At 39.7% G+C, this 26,446-nt stretch overlaps 2 protein-coding genes across 2 annotated transcripts; both read right to left on the bottom strand.

The window, feature by feature from the left end:
• Nucleotides 1-130: 130 nt before the first annotated feature.
• On the bottom strand, nucleotides 131-21,328 carry LOC102219656 (GON-4-like protein). Its single transcript, XM_023344599.1, has 27 exons — nucleotides 21,048-21,328; nucleotides 20,865-20,892; nucleotides 20,536-20,768; nucleotides 16,597-16,820; nucleotides 15,563-15,637; nucleotides 15,426-15,476; nucleotides 15,293-15,346; nucleotides 14,715-14,810; nucleotides 14,037-14,129; nucleotides 13,807-13,962; nucleotides 12,579-12,789; nucleotides 11,692-11,793; nucleotides 11,463-11,503; nucleotides 10,712-10,812; nucleotides 10,448-10,631; nucleotides 9,651-9,737; nucleotides 9,357-9,534; nucleotides 8,562-8,712; nucleotides 7,704-7,851; nucleotides 7,512-7,628; nucleotides 5,884-6,564; nucleotides 5,004-5,096; nucleotides 3,730-3,927; nucleotides 3,518-3,661; nucleotides 2,110-2,333; nucleotides 1,168-1,270; nucleotides 131-1,089 (listed from the first exon to the last, which is right to left on the bottom strand). The coding sequence occupies exons 3-27, from the start codon at nucleotides 20,741-20,743 to the stop codon at nucleotides 1,006-1,008; spliced, it is 3,804 nt and encodes a 1,267-aa protein (XP_023200367.1). The 5' UTR covers nucleotides 20,744-20,768; nucleotides 20,865-20,892; nucleotides 21,048-21,328; the 3' UTR covers nucleotides 131-1,005.
• An 865-nt stretch (nucleotides 21,329-22,193) lies between these two features.
• Nucleotides 22,194-23,029, bottom strand: LOC111610464 (C2 calcium-dependent domain-containing protein 4C-like). Its single transcript, XM_023344692.1, has 2 exons — nucleotides 22,997-23,029; nucleotides 22,194-22,770 (listed from the first exon to the last, which is right to left on the bottom strand). The coding sequence occupies exon 2, from the start codon at nucleotides 22,760-22,762 to the stop codon at nucleotides 22,226-22,228; it is 537 nt and encodes a 178-aa protein (XP_023200460.1). The 5' UTR covers nucleotides 22,763-22,770; nucleotides 22,997-23,029; the 3' UTR covers nucleotides 22,194-22,225.
• Nucleotides 23,030-26,446: the final 3,417 nt, after the last annotated feature.

Consider the following 26,446-nt stretch of genomic DNA (forward strand, 5'->3'; position numbering starts at 1 on the left):
TTTTAAATGATGGAATTAAATAAAAACAATTAAAAGGCAGTTTGTAGATTCCTGCTGTAGCATCTGCAAAAGGTATTTTACATTTGTTTTGGTGTTGATGCAAATAAAAAAGAAAAAGAAAGAATATTTCAAAAAAATATAGGACATTTTTATTAAATGTGTTTTTTTTTGTCCATGTTAAATACAAAAAAGCAGTCACTTCAAGAAAATCTTCATCGAAGATGTGATCAAGGCTCTTGAAAAGTTTTCTTTTTGCTCTATTATTACAAGATAATTGTTTCTTCTGATGTTCAGAGTTTTAGTATAAAAAACACTTGCTAGTAGAAGTTACAGCAAAAAAAGAAGTCGTAATTCTACTTAAGGGAATACTAACTTATGTTAATTGCTATTAAACGGCTATTGACCACCAATCCTGAATAATTAAAGCTGCCAGCAAAAACAGATGTGTTGAGACTGAAGGGAAACCAAATGTTTAAGGCATTTCAGAGTCCAGGAACCCAACATGGAGAGCGCCAGCATTAGTTTTTACACTCATTCCTTATGTCTTCAGCTCGGCAGTGGGAATGTTAGGATTGAAACCAAAACCTTCAGAGCATCAACCCAGCATCACTGAGGTCATTACAGACATATTAAACACACACAACAATAAATATGTTCAAGCTGGTTCACCAGAAGCACAAACACTCTGAATTCCCTCCTAAGATGTTCACAGTGACCGGCACATTCAGGGTTAAAGCTCGGAGGAAAGTTGGACTTTCAGAACCTTTTTCACAGCACCAGGGTCAAATCAAAACTAAAATAAGAATAGCTTTAGCTGTGTTTCTGTGTTTATCCCCTCACAGGAAGTGACCTGCCCTGGGCTCTTCCACCTCCACTTAAAAGTTCCTGAACTAAACATGAGCGCCCTCTGCTGGGCTGGTTTCAGGTAAACCTCCATCAGAAGTCACCGGATCAGAAACGGATCCACTTTGTGGTCAGAAACAAACTCCTCCAGGAGCCTCCGGATCAGTCCGGAGCTGATTCTGCTCTGCTGGACCTCTGGGACGCGGAGAGGAAAAGCTTCATCAGGTCCTGGAAACGAAGTCGTACCTGCAGGAAATCACGTGACGTCAGTTCAGCTCAGGAAGTGGCGATGCACCTGAACACTGAGGCTCCGCCCACTCTCACCTGTTTGACAGTCTTATTGCCCAGCAAGGCAGACACCTGTCTGAATGTCTTCGTTGTGGCTCCTCTCTGCTGGCAGGCTGTCAGGATGGCGCGATCAGCTTCACTGAAACAGGAAGAACAGCTGCTTGAAACTGATCAATTAATTGATTTAACAAAGTTGATTAATTAATCAATTTTAGAGGTTAAAATAATTTTTGGTGTTTAAAGATTACATTTGTGAAAAATCTGTTTGTTTTTTTTCATCAATGCTCTCCCTGGATTTCCATAGTTCATCTTGTTTAACAAGCTTTTTTTTTTTACAGCTGCTATTTATTTGGACTTTGAATTCAGGTCAACTCTATGATGAAAGAGTCAGGCTACATAAAAAATAAAAATAAAAAAAACGAAAATAAAGTTTTAATATTATCAGAATAAAGCCATAATGTTTGGAGATTGAAGCAGTAATTTTATGATAACCAGTTAGTTTTGGGTAAAACATTATTTAAAGTATTTTTTCTCTTAAATTTAATGTAGGTTTGAGTTAAGATTGGCTCTGAGTGTGGCCTGTTTTACAGTCTGTATACTCCAATTAACGATTAATCAATTACAAAATAAGTTGACGATTATTTCAGAAATTGATTGATCATGATTAACTGATCAGTCATTTAAGCGCCAGCAGAACGTAGCATTTCACAGTTATATTTATTATTTTCGATCCACCTCACAATGCTGTGCTACTTTGTGCAGTTTTATAATGTAAAAACACAACGCAGGTCAGGTCAAACTCTACAAAAGAACATTAAGGTAGAAAATTAGCTGCATTAGCTTCTCAGTTGGTAGTTGAAATGTTTCAGTGTGTGCACAATTAAATTTGAACTCCGATTTCTTGAAAAGAGAATTTAGAAACATGACAAAAACGTCCTGATCTTATGAAACTTTTATAAACAAGTGATCTGTTCTCACCGGGTCCAAACCACGACCTTCTCTCCACTGGAGGAAACTGTGATGTTTTTGGCACAAACCGCTTGCTGCTCCCTGTCGTCATCTTCATCACCTTCCACCAAGGCGTCGATGCTGGGGTTCCGACAGGCGGAGTCCGCCGCGGTCCGGGAGCAGCAGTGGAGCTGCTGGAAAATCTCCTGGACCTCGTCCTGCAGGTCTGGATGCTTCCTGAGCAAAGATGAAACCTGAGAGGAAACAGCAGAAAGAGAAGACAGACGGGCCAACAAGAGGGAAACAAATTACAAAATAATCATAAAAATTAGAAGAATGTTGTATGTTATCTATGTATATGGGCCAAAACAATTCATTGTGAGGAATCGATTATTAAAATAATAGTCAACTGACTTAATAATTAATTAATTAACTGAAGCTAAACTCAAAAAAGACCATTTGATGAAAAAATTCAGAGCAGATATTAAGCCAAAACTGTACAAAATATAGATATACATTTTGCCTTTAAAATAATAACTCTTTTGTCTGTACATATGTTTTATCCAAAACTCTTTAAGTGGAATTTTTTATATATTCACCCAGTTTAAATTCACTAAAGAAATGTAATGTTATTGCACTTTAAGCAATAAAATGTTTTTTTTAACTCTTATAAAATGGAAATTAATTATTGGTTCATTTGCACCTTTTAATCCATTTCTAATATTGCAACAAAAAACCTTAAGTGGATAAATGAAACATCTGTATAATGAGCAAACTCTTTAATCAATTAATCATCATACAAATCGCTACATTAATTGACTACTAAAATAAGTAGTACATATATAAAGCATAATTTTTTATGGCACTGGTTGCATTACATAAACAGTAAATGGACTGGATGAAGAGGAAGCAAACGGTCCAGGAATCAAAGCGGGAACAAATAAATTGAGGTCAGTAGCCTCTGTGTTTGGCGTGTCGCTGGAGAACCAGTGGTGCACCGATTGAAATTTTATGGCTGATCGCCGATTACCGATCTTTGAAAAGCCTGACCTGCTGATTCCAATTTTGTAATATGCCTTTTTTTATCTGAAATGTCGCTAAATACAGCAAGACAGTCACTGAGTTGGTAAAAGTGGTGTGGCTATTGTTAACAGGAAACATGCAGACATGAACTAGTGGGCCGGTCTGTCAGTCAAATCTCTCTAACGGCCGAGCAGAAGAGGACAGAGGTTGATTTTTAGACCTTTACTGAGGTAGATAAGATCGGCTTCACATGTAAATATCGGCCAATCTAAGGAACCTGGCGACAATAAATCAGTGCACCCTTACTGAGAACCATAGATCTTGGGAATACTCACAGAGACTGATGCCACTAACGGTTACCATGGTAACCAATAAAATAAACTATTCCCGAGAAGGCTCTGTGTTCGCCGCCTACCTTGTCCACGTCCTCCGATGAGGGGGCGGAGCTTCCCTGCAGCACAGACACCACCTGCTGGTAGAGCGGCGAGCTTTCCCCCAGGCTGCGGCCCATCCGCCTCAGGAACCGCCGACTGCGCTCAAACAGCCGCTGCTCCAGCAGCTGGTGGAGAGGAAGAGCAGCTCAGCTTGTTTCCTGAACTAAATCACGGTGGCAGAGACTCCACTCACCAGTCCACATCGGCGCGCCTGTCTGGGATTCAGGAAGGCGGCGAAGTCTTTGAGCAGCTGAGGCCACGGCCGCAGCAAACAGCCCAGCCTGTCATAGAGAACCTCCGGGGCCCCTGAGGGCCCCAAGGCTGAAAACTCATCCAACACCTGCAGCAGCTGCTCAGAAAGGCCCGGACGCACCTGGACCGCTTCACACACCTACACAGGAACCAGTCAGAACGGAGAAGAGAGAGAGAAAAAGTCCAGTTTAAAACAGGCTGGACAATAAATCAATAATAAATATACAGCGATAGACATGAGATCAATACTTATTATAAATATCTGTTGATATCTTTATAATACACACACAGTCTCTAGAGTTGTGCGTTTTAAATGCTGAATGTATTTTTACCAACATACTTATATGTATGAGTTTTTAAGACAAGCACTGCTAATTGTTATTTACTGTTGTACAGTTATTATTACTAATATTAGTAATTATTATTATTATTTACTTATTTTAAATTTTTGTGCTATGCTGGGAAAAACAAATGTCCAAATTCGTGGAATCAACTAAAACTATATATTTATATAAAAAAAATCTAAAGCATTTAACTCTCTCACTCTATGGTCGCTCTTTGGTTACCTAGCAACAACCAGTGGAGTAACTTGCGCAGTAGCAGTTTAAAGTTTCACCACTGTGCTTCATAAATATAACGACGTGGAGTGAAGAATGTGGCTAAAACAGGAAAGGTTACGGCACCAGTTTGGAAATATTACAGATATTTAAAAAAAAACAACAACTAATCAATAATTATTAATTGACTGATATGAAACGTTTATATTGTGGTACATTTCTAAGCCATACTGTTCAGCTATAGGTTAAAGTTTATCACAAACCAACAGGGAGCTTCTGCAGGTTTTACCTACTCAAATTTAAGACTTTTAAAGACCATTATGAATTTATTTAAGACCTGCAAAGTAACAGAAATGTATTTTATGTATTTTATTAAATGTATGTAAACATTGATTTTTTGCTTATCACAACCAGTTATTTACATCTTTAACTGCAGCAAAGCGTGGTACTATAAACTACTGAGTCGGGTTGTGGACAAATAAAAACAATAATTCCATAAACCGTGCATCACTTCCTCATCCTGCTATGCATCACTTCGTGTTATTCTGTGGAGTTCAACTCCAACAAAACAATAAATAATGTTCATGGCTGTAATCTGAAAACCTCTAGAGCTGTGAATACTGTCTCCATGTACTGTAAGGAGTATTTCTGTTCTTACTCTGTGGAGGTAATCCTGAGCGAACACCACGTCCTCCGACTCCCTCTGACCATCGTCCTCCTCTTCCTCAGTTTCCTCCGATGAAAACTTCTCCTGAAAACAGATTTAGATTTTAACGCGGCAGGAGGCAGAGATGGGTAGAGCAGCAAAAAATTATACTAAAGTAAGAGTAGCACCTCGTCGAAATTTTTACTCGAGTAAAAGTAAAAACTACCCATCTGAGAAATTACTTAAGAGTAAAAAATATTTGGTAAAAATTATACTGATCAAAATATCAATCATTTAACATTTAAAAATTACACCATCAGATGAAACAGAATGTAAATGTATGTGGAAATTTTGGTATTTTAGAGACTGAAATTAAAATAATTCATATAAATAGCAATTACAAAATAAAATCAGGGAGAAGAAACGTTTTTCCAAATCAGTTCCTTTAATTAGAAACTTATGAAACTTTAACAGAAAACATCAGACGTGTGTCTGGTGAAGTTCTGGTTAAAACATGCTTGTTTTTCATTGAGTGGGTAGAAAATCCAGACATTTTACTCAACTAACAGTAGTGATACTTTCTGATAAAAATTACTAAAATATAAGTAGCAGTACTTAACAGCAAAATGTACAAGGTTCAGCGTAGTAAAAATACTCCTAAAAGTGATTATTTTCCAAAACGTTACTCAAATAAATTGCAACTGAGTAAATGTAACTTGTTGCTACTCAACTCTGGTTATAAATTGAATCAATATAATATATATATAATATTAAAATATAATGTTATTATTTTATAAAAAAATTTTGACTAGCCTCAGAGTTGCCATTTTTTTATTTTGTTTGTTTCATTTGAGCACAGTGACAATAAAAGAAGAAGAAGAGTTTAATTTACCTGCTGCTGGGCGTCTTCTTCATCTTCATCTTCTGCTGCTTTCCTCTGCGGTTCTGACTCTGCCGGACCAAGCAGGTCGTCATCGTCGTCATGGGAGACGCTTCCTGCAGCGCTGGGCGAAGATTCGGATAAAACCAGAAGCACGTTGCTCTCCTCCTCCAGCTCTTCCTCAGTGGTGGCCTCGTCTTCGTCAACAGCGTCCACACAGGAAGCAGAACCCTGAGGAGAAGCGACTTCCTTCAGGCTCGGTTTCCCTGCAGCAGGAGAACACAGCCTCGTCTTCCTCCTCCTCAGGCCGGCCAGCGTCCTGCAGTGGTATTTAATCTGCTCCGTCGTCGGCAGAGAGATGGTGGAGGTGATGATGATGTCAGAGTTCTGCTCCTTCCTGCTCAGCAGGAGGCGCTTCAGGAGGACATGGGAGGCGCGGTCGGCCGGACCCTCGGAGGCGTCTGGAGGCGAGGCGGGCGGCGGCGGCTGCAGCAGGACGAACCCGATGCGTTTGAAGTCCAGGTTCTGAGGGAGGCGAGGCGGGTACCTGGTCCCGGACGGGAAGCTGTAGCTGCACCGCAGCAGCGTCAGGTGTCGGGTTTTACCCCGCCTGCTGAAGGCCGGCGCCTCCGGGGAGGAACCGGGCGGGCTGTTGAAGAGTTTGATGACGGGACAGATAACAGGAAGGCTCCGCTGGAGAAGAAAAAACAGAACATTGAAGGGTGACTTGATATTTTACCAAAATACACCACAGAAAATCATTCCTAAAGGTTTAAAGGGGCGGTAACCCCTAAAAAAACAACAGAGGCTTCTATGAATGTAATGTTTTTATGATGTAAAGCACTTTGAACTGCCATGTTGCTGAAATGTGCATATATACAAATAAACTTGATTGATTTCTGCCTGCAGACATCAGACTTTACAAGCGCAAGTCTGAGGAATTTAAATCAAATTTTTCTCTTCACTCATTTAGAGATTATTTATAGATTAACATAGTTGCATGTGTATGCTTGTTATTTATTTATTTTAAGTCATATTTGAATTACTTGCATTACTCTAAAGTTTATATATATACAGCTCTGGGAAAAACTAAGAGACCACTTTAAATTATCAGTTTCTCTGATTTTACTCTTTATAGGTTTATGTTTGAGTAAAATGAACATTGTTCTTTTATTCTATGAACTACTGACAACATGTATCTGAAATTCCAAGCAAAAATTTAGTATTTATTAGCAGAAAATGGGGAATGGTCAAAATAACTAAAAAAATGCCAATAACCAATAACCAGGAGGTTTTAATGGGGTTCAGTGCAGTGGGCTCTTCATTTTTTCCAGAGCTCGATATATACCTTATAAATTTTGTTGTTTATGGTTATATTTGTATCATTAACATTTAACACCTTTGACAAAGTAGCTTGTCAACTAATAACCTATTGATCCGTTTGGGGATCAATACAGAATATTCTATTCTATTTAGTTCTGATTTCTTCTGTTGGTTGAGTTTGATGATTTTTACTTGTCTCATAAATAAATCTGTTTAAATAAAGCTCTGTTTGTTTTGTGAACCTCTGACTTCATGGTTTTCTTTAGCTCTTCTCCATCACTGTAACTTTATTCTGTTGAAGGAAACTGCTTTAATACCACGAGCCAGAGAGGCATGCTCTTCTCGTCTCTCGCCACTGGGGGGCGCAGTTCGGCTGGGTCAACATTACTGCAGGCCACCAGCATGGGCCACACCACCTGCTGGTACCTGAAGGCCTGCAGAGGAGGAGGAGTCGGTCACTAATGAGAACAGAGGATGGCTTTCTCTGCAAGTGATTTTTTTCCCCGTACTTTTACGATGTTGTCAGGACTTCCAGGTCTGCAGCACTGCAGGATCCTGCGGCGGACTTGCACCACGGTTTTCCTGAGCAGAAACTGAGACACAAGCTTTGGCGGGTCGCAGGCTCCCTCCATGTTCCTGAGGCCGAGGACCAGCAGACTGAGGAGAAAAGATTAAAAAAAAAACACGCAAATTCAACTCCCAGTTTGCTACGGTTTTCCCTCTAACACTTTAAAGTAAGTTTTATTTTTTAATCTATTTTTTCTTGCTATCTTTTCTAAAAAAAAAAACAAAAAAAAACTACAAATGACCAAAAAACATTTAAGTGGCTTTTATTTATTTATTTTATCGTTTATTTACTGGCAGTTATTTATTGTAAGCCAACCTATGAGAATTTTTGTTTTAATATGAGAATATTATCATAATATTTGTTGAAGAAAGACACAATTTTACCAGAAAAACGTCTTAAAATTACTATATCATTCTCTAAATATTATAATCTTATTCTGGTAACATCATGAATTTATTTTTGTAAGAAGGAAAAAAAGGAAAAGAAAAAACCTAGCCCGACTCCTATATTTTGTCATAAAGTTGACCTGAATTCAAAGTCAAAATAAATATAAGCTGTAAAAATGCTTCAAAACAAAATGGCGGCCTCGGGCTCCCTGACATCACTCTGAACTATGAAAATCCAAAGAGTGCATTGGAAGAAAAGAATCCAGATTTTCCAAAAATTTAATTCTCAAAAATTTGATTAATCACTAAAAGATGATTTATTTGCCTTGGTCAGATCTTGTGGAAAACCAGGAACTGAATCTCTAATTTCAGCTCAATGAAGTAGATTCTCTCTTTAATGGTGTTTAAGTTACCAGTCCTCTGCTGCAGTGAAGGCCGCCGTCCTGCGGGGGCAGTACATCGCTGGGTCCAGGTTGACACAAGGCAGCAGTTCAGGGTAGAGGAACACGGGTCGCGTGGCGAACAGCCAGGCGAGCTCAGCTGGCATGACGGGGAAACAGCGCACTGAAGAGACCGAAAAACACAAACTGAAACCGTACGGCTGCTGTACTGAAAACCAACTCACATTTCTAACTTTATAAAACCATTGTAAATAAAATTTAAAGTTTAATCACCACAGAGATGTACACAAGAAAGGCAGGGAACCAAAATTGTGTAATGTCTGATGTCTGCACACAACTCAAACTTTTGCCTGATAGTAAACCTCCATGAGAAAAATCCCACATAAAATATATGAGATGAAATAGTTCTGCCACCAGTGACGCCCCAAAGTGGGGGGACAGAGGGGACATGAGCCCCTCTTACAAAAAACTGGGTGCCCCTCTGGATCCCCCAGAGAATCATATCCATGTGTTAGAAAGGCATACAGAGTAACCTTATTCAACAATGTAAGCCCAATAATTCTAAAAATAAAATTATATAAATGTCTTGTTTTATTTTTTTTAGCTCCTAAAATTTTTACTGGCCTGATCTGGCCACCTCTATGAAAATGTTCTGGGGATGCCACGTCAAAATTGAAGATCGTAAAGTCGACGTAAGTTTTTGTGTGTGATGAATTTAAGACATTTTAAGGCCTTAATTTCATATAACTGATTTTAAGACGTTTTAAGGCCTTGTGGTCGCGCTGTGAGGGTCGGACAGACACTCACTGTGTCCTCTGCCGTCGGGCTTGTGGCTCTGCGGCCGGTAGTCGATGGGCGTCTGCCGCAGTTCCTCCAGAAGCTCCAGCGCCCCCTGCAGGTTGGTGGTTCTGAAAGCACTGCGGAAACCGGGATCATCTGCAGACCTGAAGATTTCTACCCTCTGAGCCAACATGTCCAACTCAAACTGAAAGATGAGAACAGAAACGTCTTCAGCAGCGTCTTCCCTACAGTTTGACAGTCGAACCAAATGGGGGAAACCTGGGATTAAATCTTAATCTAGAGGAGGAGAAAGCAAGTTACCAGGAACTGCCTGGTGGTCTCTGCCTCACTGTGCAGCTTGGGGACAGGTGAGGCCAGCAGGTTGATCTGAGTCAGCAGCTGGATGTGCTGAGACACAGAGAGGAAGGTCAAAGGTCGGACTGGGTGAGAAAATGATTTATTGAATTTTTGAAGATTTTATTTTTGGAAAATTTTATGTTTTCCCCCCACTAATCCACTCCTGAAATATGAAATGTGTTTCCATATTTCAGAGTGATATCAGAGCGCCCAGGGCGGCCATCTTGTTTGACAAGCGTTCTTTACAGCTTTTATTTATTTGGATTTTGAATTCAGGTCAAATCTACAACTTAATATTAGGGTCAGACTACGATTTAAAACATTTTTAATTAAGAGAATAAAGTCATAATATTACAAGAATACAGTTATAGTATCGCAACCTTATTATTGTAAAATTATGACATTATTCTCATAATATTACAACTTTATTCTTGTAACTTTAGTTTTTTCACTTTTTTTTCCCCTAGTATAGACCTAATAGTTTGCTGTAAGTTAGATCTTGATAACGCTAAAAGCTTTTTTCCATAAAACCTTTTTTATTTTTGTTGTAATTTTAAATCGTTCTTCTGGTAAAATTGTGTCTCCATTCTGCTAATATTATGACTAAATTCACGTAATTAAACTAAAATTCTTGTATCTTAGCCCTAGTACTCCATTGCACAACTCACAGAACAGATAATTGAAGTAAAAGTCACTTTTAGTCAGAGCTCAGAGTTGAACTGAGGTTCTGGTGCAGAGCAGAACCCGGTCCGGATCGGTACCTGCTGCAGCTGCTGCTGAAGCCGCTGCTGCTGCTGTGGGCTGAGCGTCAGGGTGAACGGTTCTGGACTCTGAGCGCTGAACATCGGGTTTGTCTGCCGCCGCTTCCTGATCAGAGCCAGCTGCTGCCTCACCGTTTGCAGCCCTGTGATTGGCTCGTCCTCAGCCTCGTCTTCGGCCGCGTCTCTGAGGTAGAAACCAGCAGTCAACAGGAAGTAAAAGCGCCTCCTTGTCGTCATAGCGATGCTCGTCAGTGTGTTACGTACACGCGCTGCTCCTCCACCGTTAAGGCCTGAAAAGCGGGAGTTTCCTCCTGTTGCTCCTCATCTTCGTCGTCCACTTCCTGTCCAGCCAGGTCTTCCTTCAGCTGAGACACAGACACACATCTGAACATTAGCTTCAGGTTAGCGCTAACACAGCTATTGCTGAGTTCACTAATATCCGGTCTAAGCATAAGCTCTGAAAACCTTCAGCTGTTTTTCTTTTTTAGCAAACATTCAACTTTACAAGAATCGTGAAGATCAGAGTTAAGTTAAGGAAATAAATCAGTTTGTAGCTTTTATTATGTTAAAATTCTTTCATTTTCCAAACTCAAATTCCCAAAATTCAGTTACTGTTAAAAAAAGGCTAAATGGAAACATTTATTATGAATTTATGAATGGGCAGGATGGACTGATTGGACAGATAAATATGCTGAAAGGAGAAAAGAATGATTCACAGATAGATGAACGAACAAATGGACAGACAGATGGATAGATGGAGAAAGGAAAAATTATCTTGCAACATAAATGTTTTTCATTCTATCCTTAGTGAAACCTGGAAACACTTCAGCTCCAGATTAAACTGATGCTTTTACCACAAGAATCAATAGTAATAAAAAAAAGCAGAAAAAGTATTTGATACTTTCTTTACAGTTGGTAGTTTATTCATTACCAGGGAGCTCACCAATTAATGAATGAATGAATGAATGAATGAATGAATGAATGAATGAATGAATGAATGAAGAGAGTTTTGTACCGTTTCAAACAACTCCTCCATCAGCTCGTTCACTTCCTTCTCTGAAGGAGAGAAAAACGTCCATCATTCACAATTTCAAAAGAGAAACAGCTTTCAGAGATGGACTAATGAAGCCACTTTTAGAAATCAGGGGAAAATATTCACACAAACTGAAGGAAACAGTGACAGTTTCACCCCTGATGACTGACAGTGAAGCTGCATGACTAGTTTACAGGCGATCTGTACTGACTGGTGATGCGGACGGCCTTGTCGTCACGGTAATCCTCCAGGTCGGGCTCATCGATGTCGGCCAGGAAGTTGTACTCTGGATCATCTTCATCGTCACACTCCTCTGGTAGATAGAGACACAGTTTCTTATCAGTTAATTACTTAATTTAAAGTTGATTAATCTTCCCCATAAATGAATGACTATTTGATTAGCGACCATTTTCATAAAAACCTGAGTTTTCTCTTGTATCAAGAGGGCCGACAATTTTTAATGAAGGGCGAAATTTTTAATAATATGCTGAATTTAAAAAACACATAATTGCATTTTTACATTGTGGCTTTCTCACAATATGAAAATTAGACATATTTATAAAATAAAAAAGGAGTCTATTGGATTGCTAAATAAAAAAAAATAAAAGATGAAAAGGATAAAATATAAGAAAAACTTAATTAATGTTGATCCATAAGTATTGTCTGTGGTTGACTGTTTTTTTTTTCCTCCGCTTTTCTGTCATCAGTTCATCTTTTAAATAAGAAGTTGACGCTTCCCAGTCAAGCAGTTCGACTAAATGAGCGTTATTAGAGCGAAACTTAAGGAGCTTGTCGAGTGTTTATTTTTCAAAACAGAACCGCATAAAGTTCACTTTCCATCCCACACCGTACTCTGGTTGGACCGTGACTCTTTGCCGTTCTTGTGTTATCTCCGCCATCTTTATGTCTCTCAATGGCTCCGTTTAAGAATGCCCAGCGGCGCCCTCTGCTGGATGGCGGCCAAACTACAACACTAAAGTAAAGTCTAAGACTTATAAGGTTGACATTATCGACTGAAACTGATTTTATTTACTATTAATCAACTTACAATTACTTGTAAGTTACTTTTTTTTAACTAAACTTACGACGATCGCTTACCTTCGTTATCAACGTCTGAGCTCATCAGGCCTCTCAGCCAGTCGGTCCAGTCCCGGTCCTCCGGCGCCGAGCTGGAGTCGTACATATCTGGGGTAATGTCGGGGGCTCGGAGCTCCGCCTCCAGCTGGCCTAACGGGACGTCGCGGAGAGGACGCTTGGACCGGGTCCGGTACGCCATCACCCCGGACTCATCCTCTGACTCAGACATAGGCTGAGGAAGTTAGATTAATAACCAGTAGAAATAAAATTAAGCTTAGTTTTCAAGGTTTTAAACAAATAAAATCTGAAAAGTGTGGCATGTTTTTCTATTTAGTCCATCAGAATCATCTTTGTCCTGAAATTAAGGCTTACATAAATCTTCAAATAGTTGAAATAATATGGCACACTTAGGAGGGCAGAGTAGCCAAAAATTGTACTCAAGTAAAAGTTGCATTACTTTGACATATTTTTACTCAAATAAAAGTAAAAAGTAGCAGTCCAACAAACTACTCAAGTAGGAGTAAAAAACAGTATTTGGTAAAAAAAAAAAATCTACTTAAGTACTAAGTAACTGATCAAATTATCAATCATTAAATATTTAAAAATTACATAATCAGATGGACCAAAATATAAGGTTATGTGGAAATGTTGGTATTTTAAGGACCAAACTGACAATAATTTATAGAAGTAATAAAAAAATAACAAAATCAGGCAATATAATTATTTCCAAATCAGTTTATTTCAATAAAAAAAACTTATGAAACTTTAACAAAAATTGCAGGTGTGTGTCTGCTTATGGTGTATTTTTGGTGAAAACATGTTTATTTTTCATTCAGCACATAGAGAATCCAGACATTTTACTCAAGTAAGAGTAGAAATACTTAATAAAAAAATTACTCACGTAAAAGTAAAAAGTACAGTGTAGTAAAAATACTCCTGAAAGTAAATTTTTCAAATTTTTCAAACGCAACTCACGTAAATTGAGTAAATGTAACTAGTTACTACTACTCTCCATTTCAAAGTCAAATTTTTGTTTTAGTTTGCTATTCATGGAAGTTGAAAATCACAATAACACTGGTATAATGTAAGCTAACTACAGATGATGCTAATGATAGCAGGTATGTTACAAATAAAGAGTAGCTTCGGAATGATGAAGTGTCTGGCATTGACATGTTTCTTGTAATGGAGGCCCCAAAAGAAAATCTGCTTAGGGCCCCAAAAAGGTTTTGGCCGGCCCTACTACAGTTACCTGGTACGGCTCCATGCAGCCAGCTAGCTCCTCCTCAACCGCGTGCAGCTTCTCCAGGAAGCTGCTGTCTGTCGCGCCTTTGGAGGGCGGGGCTTTAGGAGGAGGAGGGGGCCCCATTAACCCGTCCTTCAGACGCCGGGACCGAATTCGAGACGTCTGACAAAAGAGAGACACAGCGTGACCGTAGATAATGGCGACTTTCAGCCAATCCTGTGGTTGTCAGTCGCTACCTGCCAGGGGCTGCAGCTGTCATCTTCGGCTCGATTCAGCCGAGTCCCTCTGGGGGACGAAGCTGTGCTCTCCATGTCGCTCTCCTGGAACGTCTGAATAATGAAAATAAATAAAAACAACAGAAAATTAGGCCTGGGCAATAAACCAATAATATACATAGCTATAGACAAACGATCAGTATCAATGGATAATACGTCTAACCAAATATTCAATAATTTCACTGAACTCCGATCCAGAACCGCACAGCATTCTGGGAGATGTAGGCAAAGGAAAGACTTTAGCAACTCGACCTCTGAAGGCGGGCTAAACCAGGTTGGTGTAATTAACTGACTCACTCTCTCTATGGTTACCTAGCAACTCACTCAATCTATGGTTACCTAGCAACAACCTACTCAGTAACTGGCACAGCAGCAGCTTAAAGTTTCACTACTGTGCTTCATAACTTAAAAATAGAAAACGACAGTATGGAATAAAACTGGACAAAACAGGAAAGGTCCTGTCACTAGTCTGGCAGAATTCAGATATTTAAAACAGAACAATGAATCAATAATTATCAATATTGACTGATATGAAGCGCCTGTATTGGGATACATTTGTCAGCCATACCGTCCAGCACTGACAGGAATTAATTATTAATGAAAATAAATGAGATGTAGCCATTAAAATCAGAGCCTCACATCTTCAGCCGTTTCATCCTCCTCTTCCTCGTCTGGGCGATATTCTTCGTCAGAGGAGTCTTCCTCTTCCAGTGGGATGTCCACAAACTGAGGAGCCTGAAACAAAATTATTTGGGGCAACACTTCATAATTTATTGACAACATATAGATACTTTATAACTTCACAGTGTTTTGAAATCAAAAATAGTAAAAGAGAATAAACGGAATCTCCCCAAAAATTTTTTTATCCCATTCCTACAACAAAAAAAGGGATTATTTAAATAAAGCAGTTCATGCTTAGTTTATTTTTTAGTAAGTAAAACTTTTTTTTGGTGATTTTAGTTTTTAAAAATTATATTTATATTTCCTTCACTTTTGAAATGATAATTTGATAAAAAGTCTGGACATCCGTGCTTTGAATAGACCAAAAAAAGTTCCTGTTCTTGAATTATTTACAATATTGTTTCGTTTTTAATGAGTTAAACAGATATACCTAAATTAAGTAGAAATTATAAAAACCAACATGTGGGTTTTTACTACAGAAGAGAAAATTTCAGACTGACATATCATGGTAAAAATGGTGCATTGTTGTGTTTTACCTTGGTGGCGTCGCTGCTTTTCTTGATGGGTGAGATATTCCAGGTGGGAATCACCTGATGGGAAACGGAAACATGAACAAACTATCGCTGCAGCTGCATTTCAGATCATTTATCTCTTCAGAAAAAGACTCACCACACCCTTCTCCACCACTTCTTTAAACTTGGACCGAGTCATTTTAGGCTCCTGAAACAGAAAATACTCATAAATATAAGAATGTGAGAACTCTACTGGAGCTGCACTAAGTGGGTTTTTTTTAACTGGAGACTCACAAACGGAGGAACGGCTTCTGTCTCATTGATGGCCGCCTTCATCATGGCAACCACATGTTCATTGGTGATCACTTCCTGGAAAACAAACACACAAAAAAACAAACATTACAGATCGAAACATTTTATTTTGCTTGCATGAATCACCATAAATAGCATAAACTGAATAACTTAATATTTCAGTGTCTTTTTATGTTCCTCAAAGGACAAAAACAACGACTTATGCTTATTATTTACAGCGTTGCTTTACAATTTATTTTTTTAAATAAGATTTTAAACAGATTTTTAAATGTTTTACTAGTCTATTTTTTTGTTAAAGACATTGTGTTTGACTTTTCCTTTGGTCAAGTGGTTAAACACATATTTATTGCTGAAATGATTAATCAAAGTAATCGTGATTAATCAATTATTTATATAATCATCAACTAATTTAGAAATTGATTAATTGTCAACTGGAGTATACAGACTCAAAAAAGGTAATGTGCTAAAAAACAATATGTTCAGAGCAGAAATTAACCCAAAACTGTACAAAATACAACAAATTTATACAATAAAAAACATTTTACACTAAAGTTACAATAAATGTCAAAATACAATCAATTTTGCATTTAAGATAAAAACATTTTTATCTGCAAATATGTTTAACTTCTAATGTGGCACATTTAGTTTCACTCAGTTCAAAATAACTAAAGGAATCCAATTATTGCATTTCAGGCAAAATAAATGATTTAAATTTATTTATTTATTTAAATATTTGTTTATTTGCATTTTTAATGTATTACTAATTTTGTATCAAAAAGGCTTAAGTAATTAAATGAAAAGCCTGTAGAATGTGACAATTTTTTATCCAAATAATTGTCAGAATGAACAATACAATAATCAAATAATCTAAAATAATCTTTAGTTGCAAAATAAAAAAGTAAAAATTTCTCCCCTGTTAGAAAACAACATTTCTGTCCTGACACTCAGAGAGTCCGTCTGTATTTGGGATGGAAAAAAAGACAGAAAAAGCCTCAATCTGTGCAGCCAGAACTCACATGAATGATGTTTTTAACGTTCACAGTGGTCAGGTTGTGCTGCTTGGACTTCGTCTCCAGAGCCTGGTCCAGATCTTTGTCGATCTCCACCTCCACGCCCGTCTCTTCCTCTTCCTCCGTCTCTGACTTCCTGCCCTGATCATCAACTTCCTTCTCGTTCAGCGTCCGTTTTTTCCGCTTCGCCGCCTTCTTCCTCTGAGCCTTTACTTCCTTCTGGCTGTCCTCTGAGACAGAGATGTTTGAGTTGTCAGTAGAAGAAGAAGTTTCCACATTCTGTTGTGCTACAACCACAAATCTCAGTGTTTTATTAGGATTTTAATATGGACGTTGTCAAGAGTTCAAATAGTTGTAGTTTGAAATAACAGGAATCATTTAATTCAAAGATTATTTATATTGCACATTTATAGCAACCGCAGGTGATTAAGGTGCTTCACTACAACCACACGTAGATAAAAGATAAAAGAAAATATTAAATTTAGTTTGGTAAAAATAAAAAGTCAATTATAAAATTGGCAGAAAATACCAAAAAATAATAATATGAATTAAAAACCAAGACATACTTAATTTCAACTGCAGCAATTTCCCAAAAAAATCTAATCAGTAATAATATTCCCTTTTTTACATTTTTAAATTTATTTCTTCAATATTTAAAAAGAAAAAAAATTAAAGCTGCAAGCAGCCTCGGGCGGCCCTCGCAGCAAGCGCCGCTCCGGCCTATTGGCCACCGCGGGGGTTCCGGCCACCGCAGAAGCTCTCGCGCGTTTTCCAGAGCCGCAGCCAACTCCCCACCGCGGAAGCTCCGCCGCAGTTTCTAGCACCGCCGCCCGCTAGCCGCCGCAGTAGCTGTCGCGCATTTTCTCCGCCCGTCCACCGGGCGACACGCGTGAATGCGTTCGGCGGCGCTCCCCGACGACTGTCGAAAAATCTGGTGCAGATCGGTCCATGCGTCGAGGAGATACGGCCGATGTCTTACCTTAGGGGGCGCAGTGGAGTCAAATTACATCTCAAACCCGTCGGGCTCTTTAGAGGTGAACAAAGATCATACATATCCAGTTTGGTGCCAATCGGATGATCCATGCGTGAATTAGAGCCAAACGTATGCATATGGCGAGGGACTGATATTTGCCATTTGGCCACGCCCACACGGTTCAGCCAGCAGCGAGCATTGACAGAGTTTATCATCCGAATCACCTTGATTAGGTCAAGAGAGCCATAAACAGAGCTTTCCAAGGAAAAAAACGGCACTTCCGGTTCTGAGGGGGCGGGGCTTAGATGACGTCATAATATGATGACATAGGGTCGTCAGGGTCCCGCCAGGGTCACTCGTGCAAAGTTTGGTGCAGAAGCTATCGACCGTTCACAGTAGAATTACAAATTTTTAATTTTTTCCTACATTACAAAATTGAACTCTGTCTTTCCGTAGGGCAATGCTGCCCTCTGGTGTCGAATTACTAAAATAATGAAACTATTTCAGTAATTTCAGTAATTCGACACCAGAGGGCAGCATTGCACTACGGAATGATAAAGGATCCCCTTTGTAATTACATATTACACAGTCGATCACAGGGGAACTTTGAGCCCTGCTAACCCCGCTTCAACATGCTCCAAAACTCACCATATTGATAACTTTAAATCAGACATGCCTTATGATCAGACTGACCGAGTTTGAAGCCGATCAATCGAAATCCCTAGGAGGAGTTCGATCAAATACGAAGGCTCTAAATGTCAAAATCGAGGTCAAATGAACTTCAATCTAAAATGGCCGACTTCCTGTTGGGTTTAGAGCATGGCTCCAAGAGACTTTTTTGTACGTCCTGACAAGATACACATGTGTACCAAGTTTCGTAATTCTAGGATAAAGCATGGCCTGGGGCTGTTCATTTAACATACTCTAGGGGTCGCTATAGAAAAATTAGGCCACGCCCACCAAATTTCGCTATGGATTCCTGTTCGGGGATGGATAAGGATCCATCCTAGTGAGTTTGGAGCAGCTCACCCCGAAACTGTGGAATTCAGAGCCAAACGAAATTCGATGGCGTTCGCAACGCCGCCACGCCCACCTGCTTCATCGCAGCCGGTCGGGGTTGGAATCCACAACACACCAACATGTCTTCTGTCTCTGGACACAGTTTCATGTTGATTAGGTCAAAGGGCTAAGATAACGACCGTTCACAGTAAAACATGACACTTCCTGTTCTCAGGGGGCGTGGCCTACGTAAAAAAATAATTTCACCACAGGGTATTTTAGGTAACCCCATAACGATCAATCCCAGAAAGTTTGGTCCCTCTATGTGTTTTTGTATAGGAAATATAAGAGTTTCGTGTTTCATGGCGAGTAGGTGAACTTTGACCCCTGGTAACCCCCCTTCAGCAAGCTCATACAGTCACCAATTTGATAACTTTAAATCAGACATGCCTTATGATCAGACTGACCGAGTTTGAAGCCGATCAATCGAAATCCCTAGGAGGAGTTCGATCAAATGCAAAGGCTGTAAACGTCAAACTCGAGGTCCAAAATGGACCTTCAATACAAAATGGCCGACTTCCTGTTGGGTTTCGACCATGGCTCTAAGAGACTTTTTTGTACGTCCTGACAAGATACACATGTGTACCAAGTTTCGTAATTCTAGGTTTAAGCATGGCTTGGGGCTGTTCATTTAAAATACTCTAGGGGTCGCTATAGAGAAATTAGGCCACGCCCACCAAATATCGCTATGGATTCCTGTTCGGGGATGGATAAGGATCCATCCTAGTGAGTTTGGAGCAGCTCACCCCGAAACTGTGGAATTCAGAGCCAAACGAAATTCGACGGCGTTCGCAACGCCGCCACGCCCACCTGCTTCATCGCAGCCAGTCGGGGTTGGAATCCACAACACACCAACATGTCTTCTGCCTCTGGACACAGTTTCATGTTGATTAGGTCAAAGGGCTAAGATAGCGACCGTTCACAGTAAAACATTACACTTCCTGCTCTCAGGGGGCGTGGCCTACGTAAAAAAAAAAATTTCACTGCAGGGTATTTTAGGACACCCGATGTCGATCAATCACTGAAAGTTTGGTCCCTCTATGTGTTTTTGTATAGGAAATATAAGAGGTTTTTGTTTCATGGCGTGTAGGTGAACTTTGACCCCTGGTAACCCCCCTTCAACATGCTCCAAAACTCACCAATTTGATAACTTTAAATCAGACATGCCTTATGATCAGACTGACCGAGTTTGAAGCCGATCAATCGAAATCCCTAGGAGGAGTTCGATCAAATACGAAGGCTGTAAACGTCAAAATCGAGGTAAAAAATGGACGTTCAATACAAAATGGCCGACTTTCTGTGATAGTTGCACTATGACATTACTTGTAAATTCTGAGCGTCTTAGTGAGCTCTACAACTGTACCGAATTTCAAGTCTCTACGATGAAGTAAGTGAATAGCAATGGGTCTGTTGAAAATTGCTAGTTGCTGCCGTTGAGCAATTTTTTTTGCGATTTTTGCGGCGACCTTAAAATTCAAAATTTTTAAACCGCCTAGTCGCTTCCGCCAAGTTTGGTGAGTTTTTGAATATGATAAAGCCCCCAAATGGGCCCACGAAATGGGTGGAAGAATAATAATAAAACAGTACAGATACAATAGGCCTTCGCAGCGCTTTGCTGCTCGGGCCTAATTAAGACGGAATAATCATCAGAATAAACAATTACAAAAATATTCATTAGTTTCAGCTCTACCTTATTTTGATTCCAAATGAATTATATATTTAAAAAAAAACTCAGTTCAACATTCTGTGTTCATTAAAACACATTAGAGTTTATGTTTGCAACATGATAAAATAGAGAAAAGTACAATAATACTTATAAAATGTCTTCATATTTTTGCTTAGAACCAGCTTGAACAATCAGTAGTTTATCAATGCTGAATGTGAAGACAGGAAGACCATCATGTTTGTGTTACCCATAGTGATGATGAGGCTGGAGTCAGTGGTGTCTTCCTCCACCAGCAGGTAGCCTTCCTCCTCCCCTTCCTCAGCCTGACATGGAGCAGCTGGTGGCAGCAGCAGAACATCATCAGAGCTGAGCGGCGCTGGTCCAACACCGGAGCTGCTGGAGGCATGCTGCTGCTTGGCTGGGCTTAACTTCAGGCGTTTTCGGACTGAGCTCATAGTGGAGAAACATGACCTCTGATCTCTGAGTCAGACAGAAGAACATCCTTTAATTAAACTTTGGATATATAGAAACACTTTACAATGCACAAAATGTCAGGAAATTAAAAAGGAAACTCACTGCCTCTTCCAGCTGCAGACTGAAGCTCCTGTAAAATGAAAACAATGTTAGATTTCAGCAGATGTTGGTCACCAGCAGCAGTGCAACCTCTCACTGAGCTGCTGTTTGTGTTAAAGTTAATGTTGGATCCTGATATTTAGCAGTTAGTCTGATTAGCAGCCGCCCACAGATAAATAAACTCACGCCTGTTGGGTCTCCGAGCGGTCAGGCTGATAAGAAGCCCAGGATGCGGCTACAAAGCTAACAACACTCCAGCCGGTTAGCGGCTAACGCTAACGGACCGCTCCTTCCAAACGCAGCCGATTTCCGGTGAAAACGTCCCGTCCAGGAGTCTTTATCAGCCCGGTGTCGCTTCTGGGTGGACGGAACCTTAACCACCAGGATCCATCGCTACTCACACAAGCTTACCGCCACAACTATCAGGCTATTCTGCCTCCAAAAAAAAAAGAACTACATTTCCGGCGTCGCGGCGCCGACGTGACGCCATCAATATGCGTTTTCTGGGTGTGTCTGGCAAGACATTTGTACATTTATTGGATATACGGTGTACGTTAACTTTAGAAAATATGGCAAGCCGCTCGTGTAAATATCATTGAGCTTCGTGAACACATTTTATAACTTTTCGGCAGCAAGTCACTTCCTGGCTCCACTCTGGGGTCAGAGAGGCTTTTAAAGCTACCATGTCACGCGAAAATTGTAATTTACTGTCTGCGTTTTCCTGCCATTGCTAAACTTAGTTGGAAAGAGATGCGGACTTTAGTCTTTACAGATTTGCCCTTGGGGGAAAAAAAGGCCTATATATATATATATATATATATATATATATATATATATATATATCATGGGCGTAGGTTTGGGTATGGACGGTCGTGACATGTCACGAAATATTCAAGGGATATAAAATAGTCCCGACCAATTTTTGCCATATAAATAAAAAAAAAAGAACATGTATTTTTTAACAAAAACAAAATAAATAAACGAAAATCTGCATTGATTAGTTTAATATTTCAATATACTACGCAGTGGTAGCATTCATTTTAAATGCTGGTGAGTTGGCGAGTAAGTTGTAAGGTCCACCCAAAACGTAGAACAAACCTACGCCCTTGATATATATATAAAATAAAATAAAAACCATGACTTTTAGCAGCCACACAGTCTCATTAAATCGGATATTTATAACGCAGCCCAAGTTTTAATTTAGACCTAGAGCTGAAGGGACATTGATTTTGACACCAAAGCATATTCTGCAGATAGTCAGTTTAGTAAAGATAAAATGACATAAACTTCACGAACTCAAATAAAAATCTTTATTAAAATAAATGGCCTTAATATAAAACTTGAGTAAATTGAGATCATCTCATTTAAGAACGAGCAGCAGGACTGAGCGCCTTCAGAGAAGCTGCAGCTTTCTTCAGCTCCTCCATCATATTCAGGCCCAGCGCCTTAACGGGCCGCAAGCTGACCCGGGACCCTCCGGTGGGAGAAACTTCCGCTGCGTCTTTTGGCACCGCGGCATTCACAGTCACCTTAACGCGTCTGCTGCGGTGAAACAGAGACTCCCTCCGGTTGGTGGACGGCGTGGTGGCCAACACGCCGCGGAAGCCGTAAGACGTCGTCACCTTCGGTACGTGCGGCAGCGACATCGCCGCTCGCGTCGTCGGGTCCGTGTCGGCGACGCGATGGCGGCAGGCCAGTGGAGAGCGCCGGCGACGCCAGGAGGAGGACCGAGTCGGGCTGGTTCCGGTTGGGTCCTCGTCGTCATCTTCCAACAGGAGCCTGGAGCGGGTCGGGGAGTCCCGGTCGAACATGGGAGAGGCCCGGTAAGAAGATGGGATGACGAAGGTCGGGATCCGTTCCGGAGTCAGAACTAGAGCCCGAATGGACGCTCCGGATTTCATCGCTTTATCTTGAGACAAAAAGAGGCAAATGGATCAAATTTACGGTTTGGAGGTAGTTTGTAAACTTTTAGACTTTCAGGGAAGATCCGATAAAATCCCGATGAGGTCCAGACGAACCAGCAACTCAACTTCACAATCCTGAAGCAGTTTCCCTCCCCAATACAACCACAGATCGGCCACTCCTCAAGAGAATACATAAACATCTTTTATTTAAAAATAATGAAATAACCATACCTGAACAGTTATCTACAAACCAGTTTCTGGCGCTGGTATCAGTGACCAAGTGGACCTTCATGGTGTTGTTTATATAAGCAACTGCAGGTGGGACCAATCACATTAATCAAAGGCCTGATTGAAACGTTTTTACTGGCTGCTTCATCATGACTCAGTTCGTTTTAAAAACATCTCACCTGCACTATGTTACACTTTAAGAGACACAACTTTTTTAAATTTTTATTACAACGTTTGTAGGCGAGAGTGTAGCTTTGTAAATCTCAAATATCTGCTCGGTTCATTAATGCATCACCTAATTGCAATTGCTCCGACAGTTTCGGAGACGTCCTCTCCCGCTGCATTAACAGCCAGCTCCCCTCGCCTCCGTCACCTGGTCCAGGTTCCGGTTCGGTTTACCGGGAGAGAACGGCTAACACCCGGCACGGCGCTTTAAAAACTCCCGCTAGTTTTCCCCCAATGAGGGGAAGTTAAACGCCGACATTTTTCAGTTTATTAAAGTATTTAATTTATTTCTGAGCAAGTTAAGCCTTCAAACATAATAGTTTAATTTAACTGTAACATGTCTTAGATCTGGAGAGTATACATTTGTAAATTTGCTTTTATTAATTTCTTGTACGTGCTTGAACATTTTAGAATAAAACTAACTGATTTCTTTTCTTTTTTACTATGGAACAGCCTTTTCTACAAAATGTGAAAAATAATACACAAATCAGGTGTAGCAACAAATGGCTAAAAAACAAACTTCGGCGCCGTTTTTTTTTTATTTCTTCGCTGTCACGGTTGCTAGGCAACATAAGTTACGCTGAGGCGGAGGCTAGGCAGCTAGCTAAAGGCTAAACCTGTCCGAATTCACAGCTTCTCTCTTCCGGTCGTCGATATTCGCGGTCTTCGAAGGACCCGGATGCAGACCCTGAATTCGGACACAGCTTTTAACATAAGTCTAGGAAACGTGACTTATTACGTGAGAACATAGAATTCGGCGGGTTTGATGCCTATGACGTGTGAACAGACGTCATAAACGTCAGGGTCTTTAGTTGCACTTTCTTCTTCTCTAACCCTCATTTTGCACTCGTTGGTCGCAGAGCCCGGATCAGTACTTGTTGTTCTTGCTGTTTTAGCAGAAAACTTTAAGCTTATCCCCAAACCAGTGAAGTCTACAGCGATTATGCCAAGTGGAATGAGTTCTCCAACCCAGACCATCGCGGTCAACACCCTGAGGGGTATAATCCATCCACTTTTCATCCGTTTGACCTGGATTGAGTGGATGCGTCTTGCAACAGGAAACCCCACTCGCACCACCACTCCCGTTCTGGTCAGGATTTTGGAGAATATCTTGGAGCTCTTTGTAGCTAATGCTCTGGATACTCTTCCAAAGGACAACTGCACCACTGAAGCCATAGAAGTAATAGTTGGCAACAAGGTGCCTGAAGCCTTCGCAAGAGTCGTAAAGGTCAGCGGAGATGTCCGAACAGAACACACTGACAATTTAAACAAGCTCATTGTCAAATATGTGGTGGAAAGAGTCAATTCCAGCTTCGACTCTGACGACAATTCAAGCAAGCACGTTGAACAAGCAATCAGTGGCATGGTTGACGAAACCAAAGTGATGATAAAGGATCTTTTTGTCAGATTGCATGCAGAGGAATCCAAGAAAGCCTGTGTCCGCCCAGCTGAGCCAAAATCTATGTTTGAACGTCTGAAAGGGAGGATCACGGGTTTTTTCACTAGGTTCGCTCGGAAACATTCATCTAAGGTTACTCCAGTGAATCTACCAGAAAAACCCAAAACCTCTCACACCACGGCCATGGCAGGCTTGATTCCTGCAGAGAGTTTGTCAACCAAACGCCCCCAGGAAGAGGAATTAGAACTGGAGCCCAGGTGGGATGAAATCTCACCTGCAAAGGCCTTTATTGATCCAGATGATGTGTCAGACATCATATATCTAGAAAACTTTGAACCAGAGATCCTGTCAACCTCACAAGACTCACAGGAATTAGAACTGGAGAAAAGGTTTAAAATCACACCCATGGAGGTCTGGGTTCATCCAGAGACCCTGCAGGAAGAGGAATTAGAACTGGAGCCCAGGTGGGATGAAGTCACACTTGTGGAGCCGTTCATTCCTCCAGTTGGGTCATTTAATTTGATTAGTACTTAGGTCTTTATATAATTGTTTTTTAGTAGTTAGGTCATTTTAAAATTGTTTGTTCAATAGTTAGTTAGGTCATTTTAAAATTGTTTTTTAGTAGTTCATTTTAAAATTGTTAGTAATTACTTAGGTCATTTTACAATTGTTTAATAGTTAGTTAGGTCATTTTACAATTGTTTGTTTAGCAGTTAGTTAGGTCATTTTACAATTGTTCAATAGTTAGTTAGGTCATTTTACAATTGTTTGTTTAGCAGTTAGTTAGGTCATTTTAAAATTGTTTTGTAGTAGTTCATTTTAAAATTGTTAGTAATTACTTAGGTCATTTTACAATTGTTTGTTCAATAGTTAGTTAGGTCATTTTACAATTGTTTGTTCAATAGTTAGTTAGGTCATTTTATAATTGTTTGTTTGTTAACTAGTAGTTAGGTCATTTTTAAATTGTTTGTATAACCTTTGTTTTTAACAAAACTTAATCTACTCAGTATGATAAACCATAGCTAATAAACAAAAAATGAGCAAAAATGCTTATTTTAGGTACAAGGCTAATGTTAGCATGAGGGCTATAATTAGTATATTGAGTTACTAGCATGTTGATACTACCATATGGACGAGGGTTATCGCTAGCATGTTAACTAACACAAAATTACTCCATAGAGTATGCTAACATTAGTGTATAAATAAAAATTATTCGAAATGCTAAATTTAGCTGAAGTGACGTCAGTAGCACCTATGATGTCACCAGAATGTTAATTTACATTGACTTAGTCCATTCAGTATGATAAATATTGCTAATAAATATGAAATTATGTAAAATGATTATTTTAGGTACAAGACTAATGTTAGCATGATGGTTATCATTAGCATATTGAGCCACTAGCCTGTAGATACTACCAGTAGGACATAGGTTATCACTAGCATGTTAACACAAAATTACTCCAGTCAGTATGCAAACATTAGTGTATAAATTAAAATTATACAAAATCCTAAGTTTAACTTAAGTGATGCAAGTAATATTGACATGCTAGTGACTCAATATGCTAATGATAGCAATCCTGCTAACATTAGCCTTGTACCTAAATAAGCATTTTACATAATTTAATATTTATTAGCAATATTTACCATACTGAATGGACTAAATCAATGTAAGCAAACGTGCTGGTGACATCACACATGCTACTGATATCATTCAGTATGCTAATATTGGTGTATAAATTAAAATTATCCAAAATGCCAAGGTTAGCTTAAATGCTGTCGTTAGCATGTGTGGCACCAGCATGTTAATTTACAGTGACTTAATGATAAAC

This window comes from Xiphophorus maculatus, chromosome 13, assembly GCF_002775205.1.
Source record: "Xiphophorus maculatus strain JP 163 A chromosome 13, X_maculatus-5.0-male, whole genome shotgun sequence".
NCBI classification, from domain to species: Eukaryota; Metazoa; Chordata; class Actinopteri; order Cyprinodontiformes; family Poeciliidae; genus Xiphophorus; species Xiphophorus maculatus.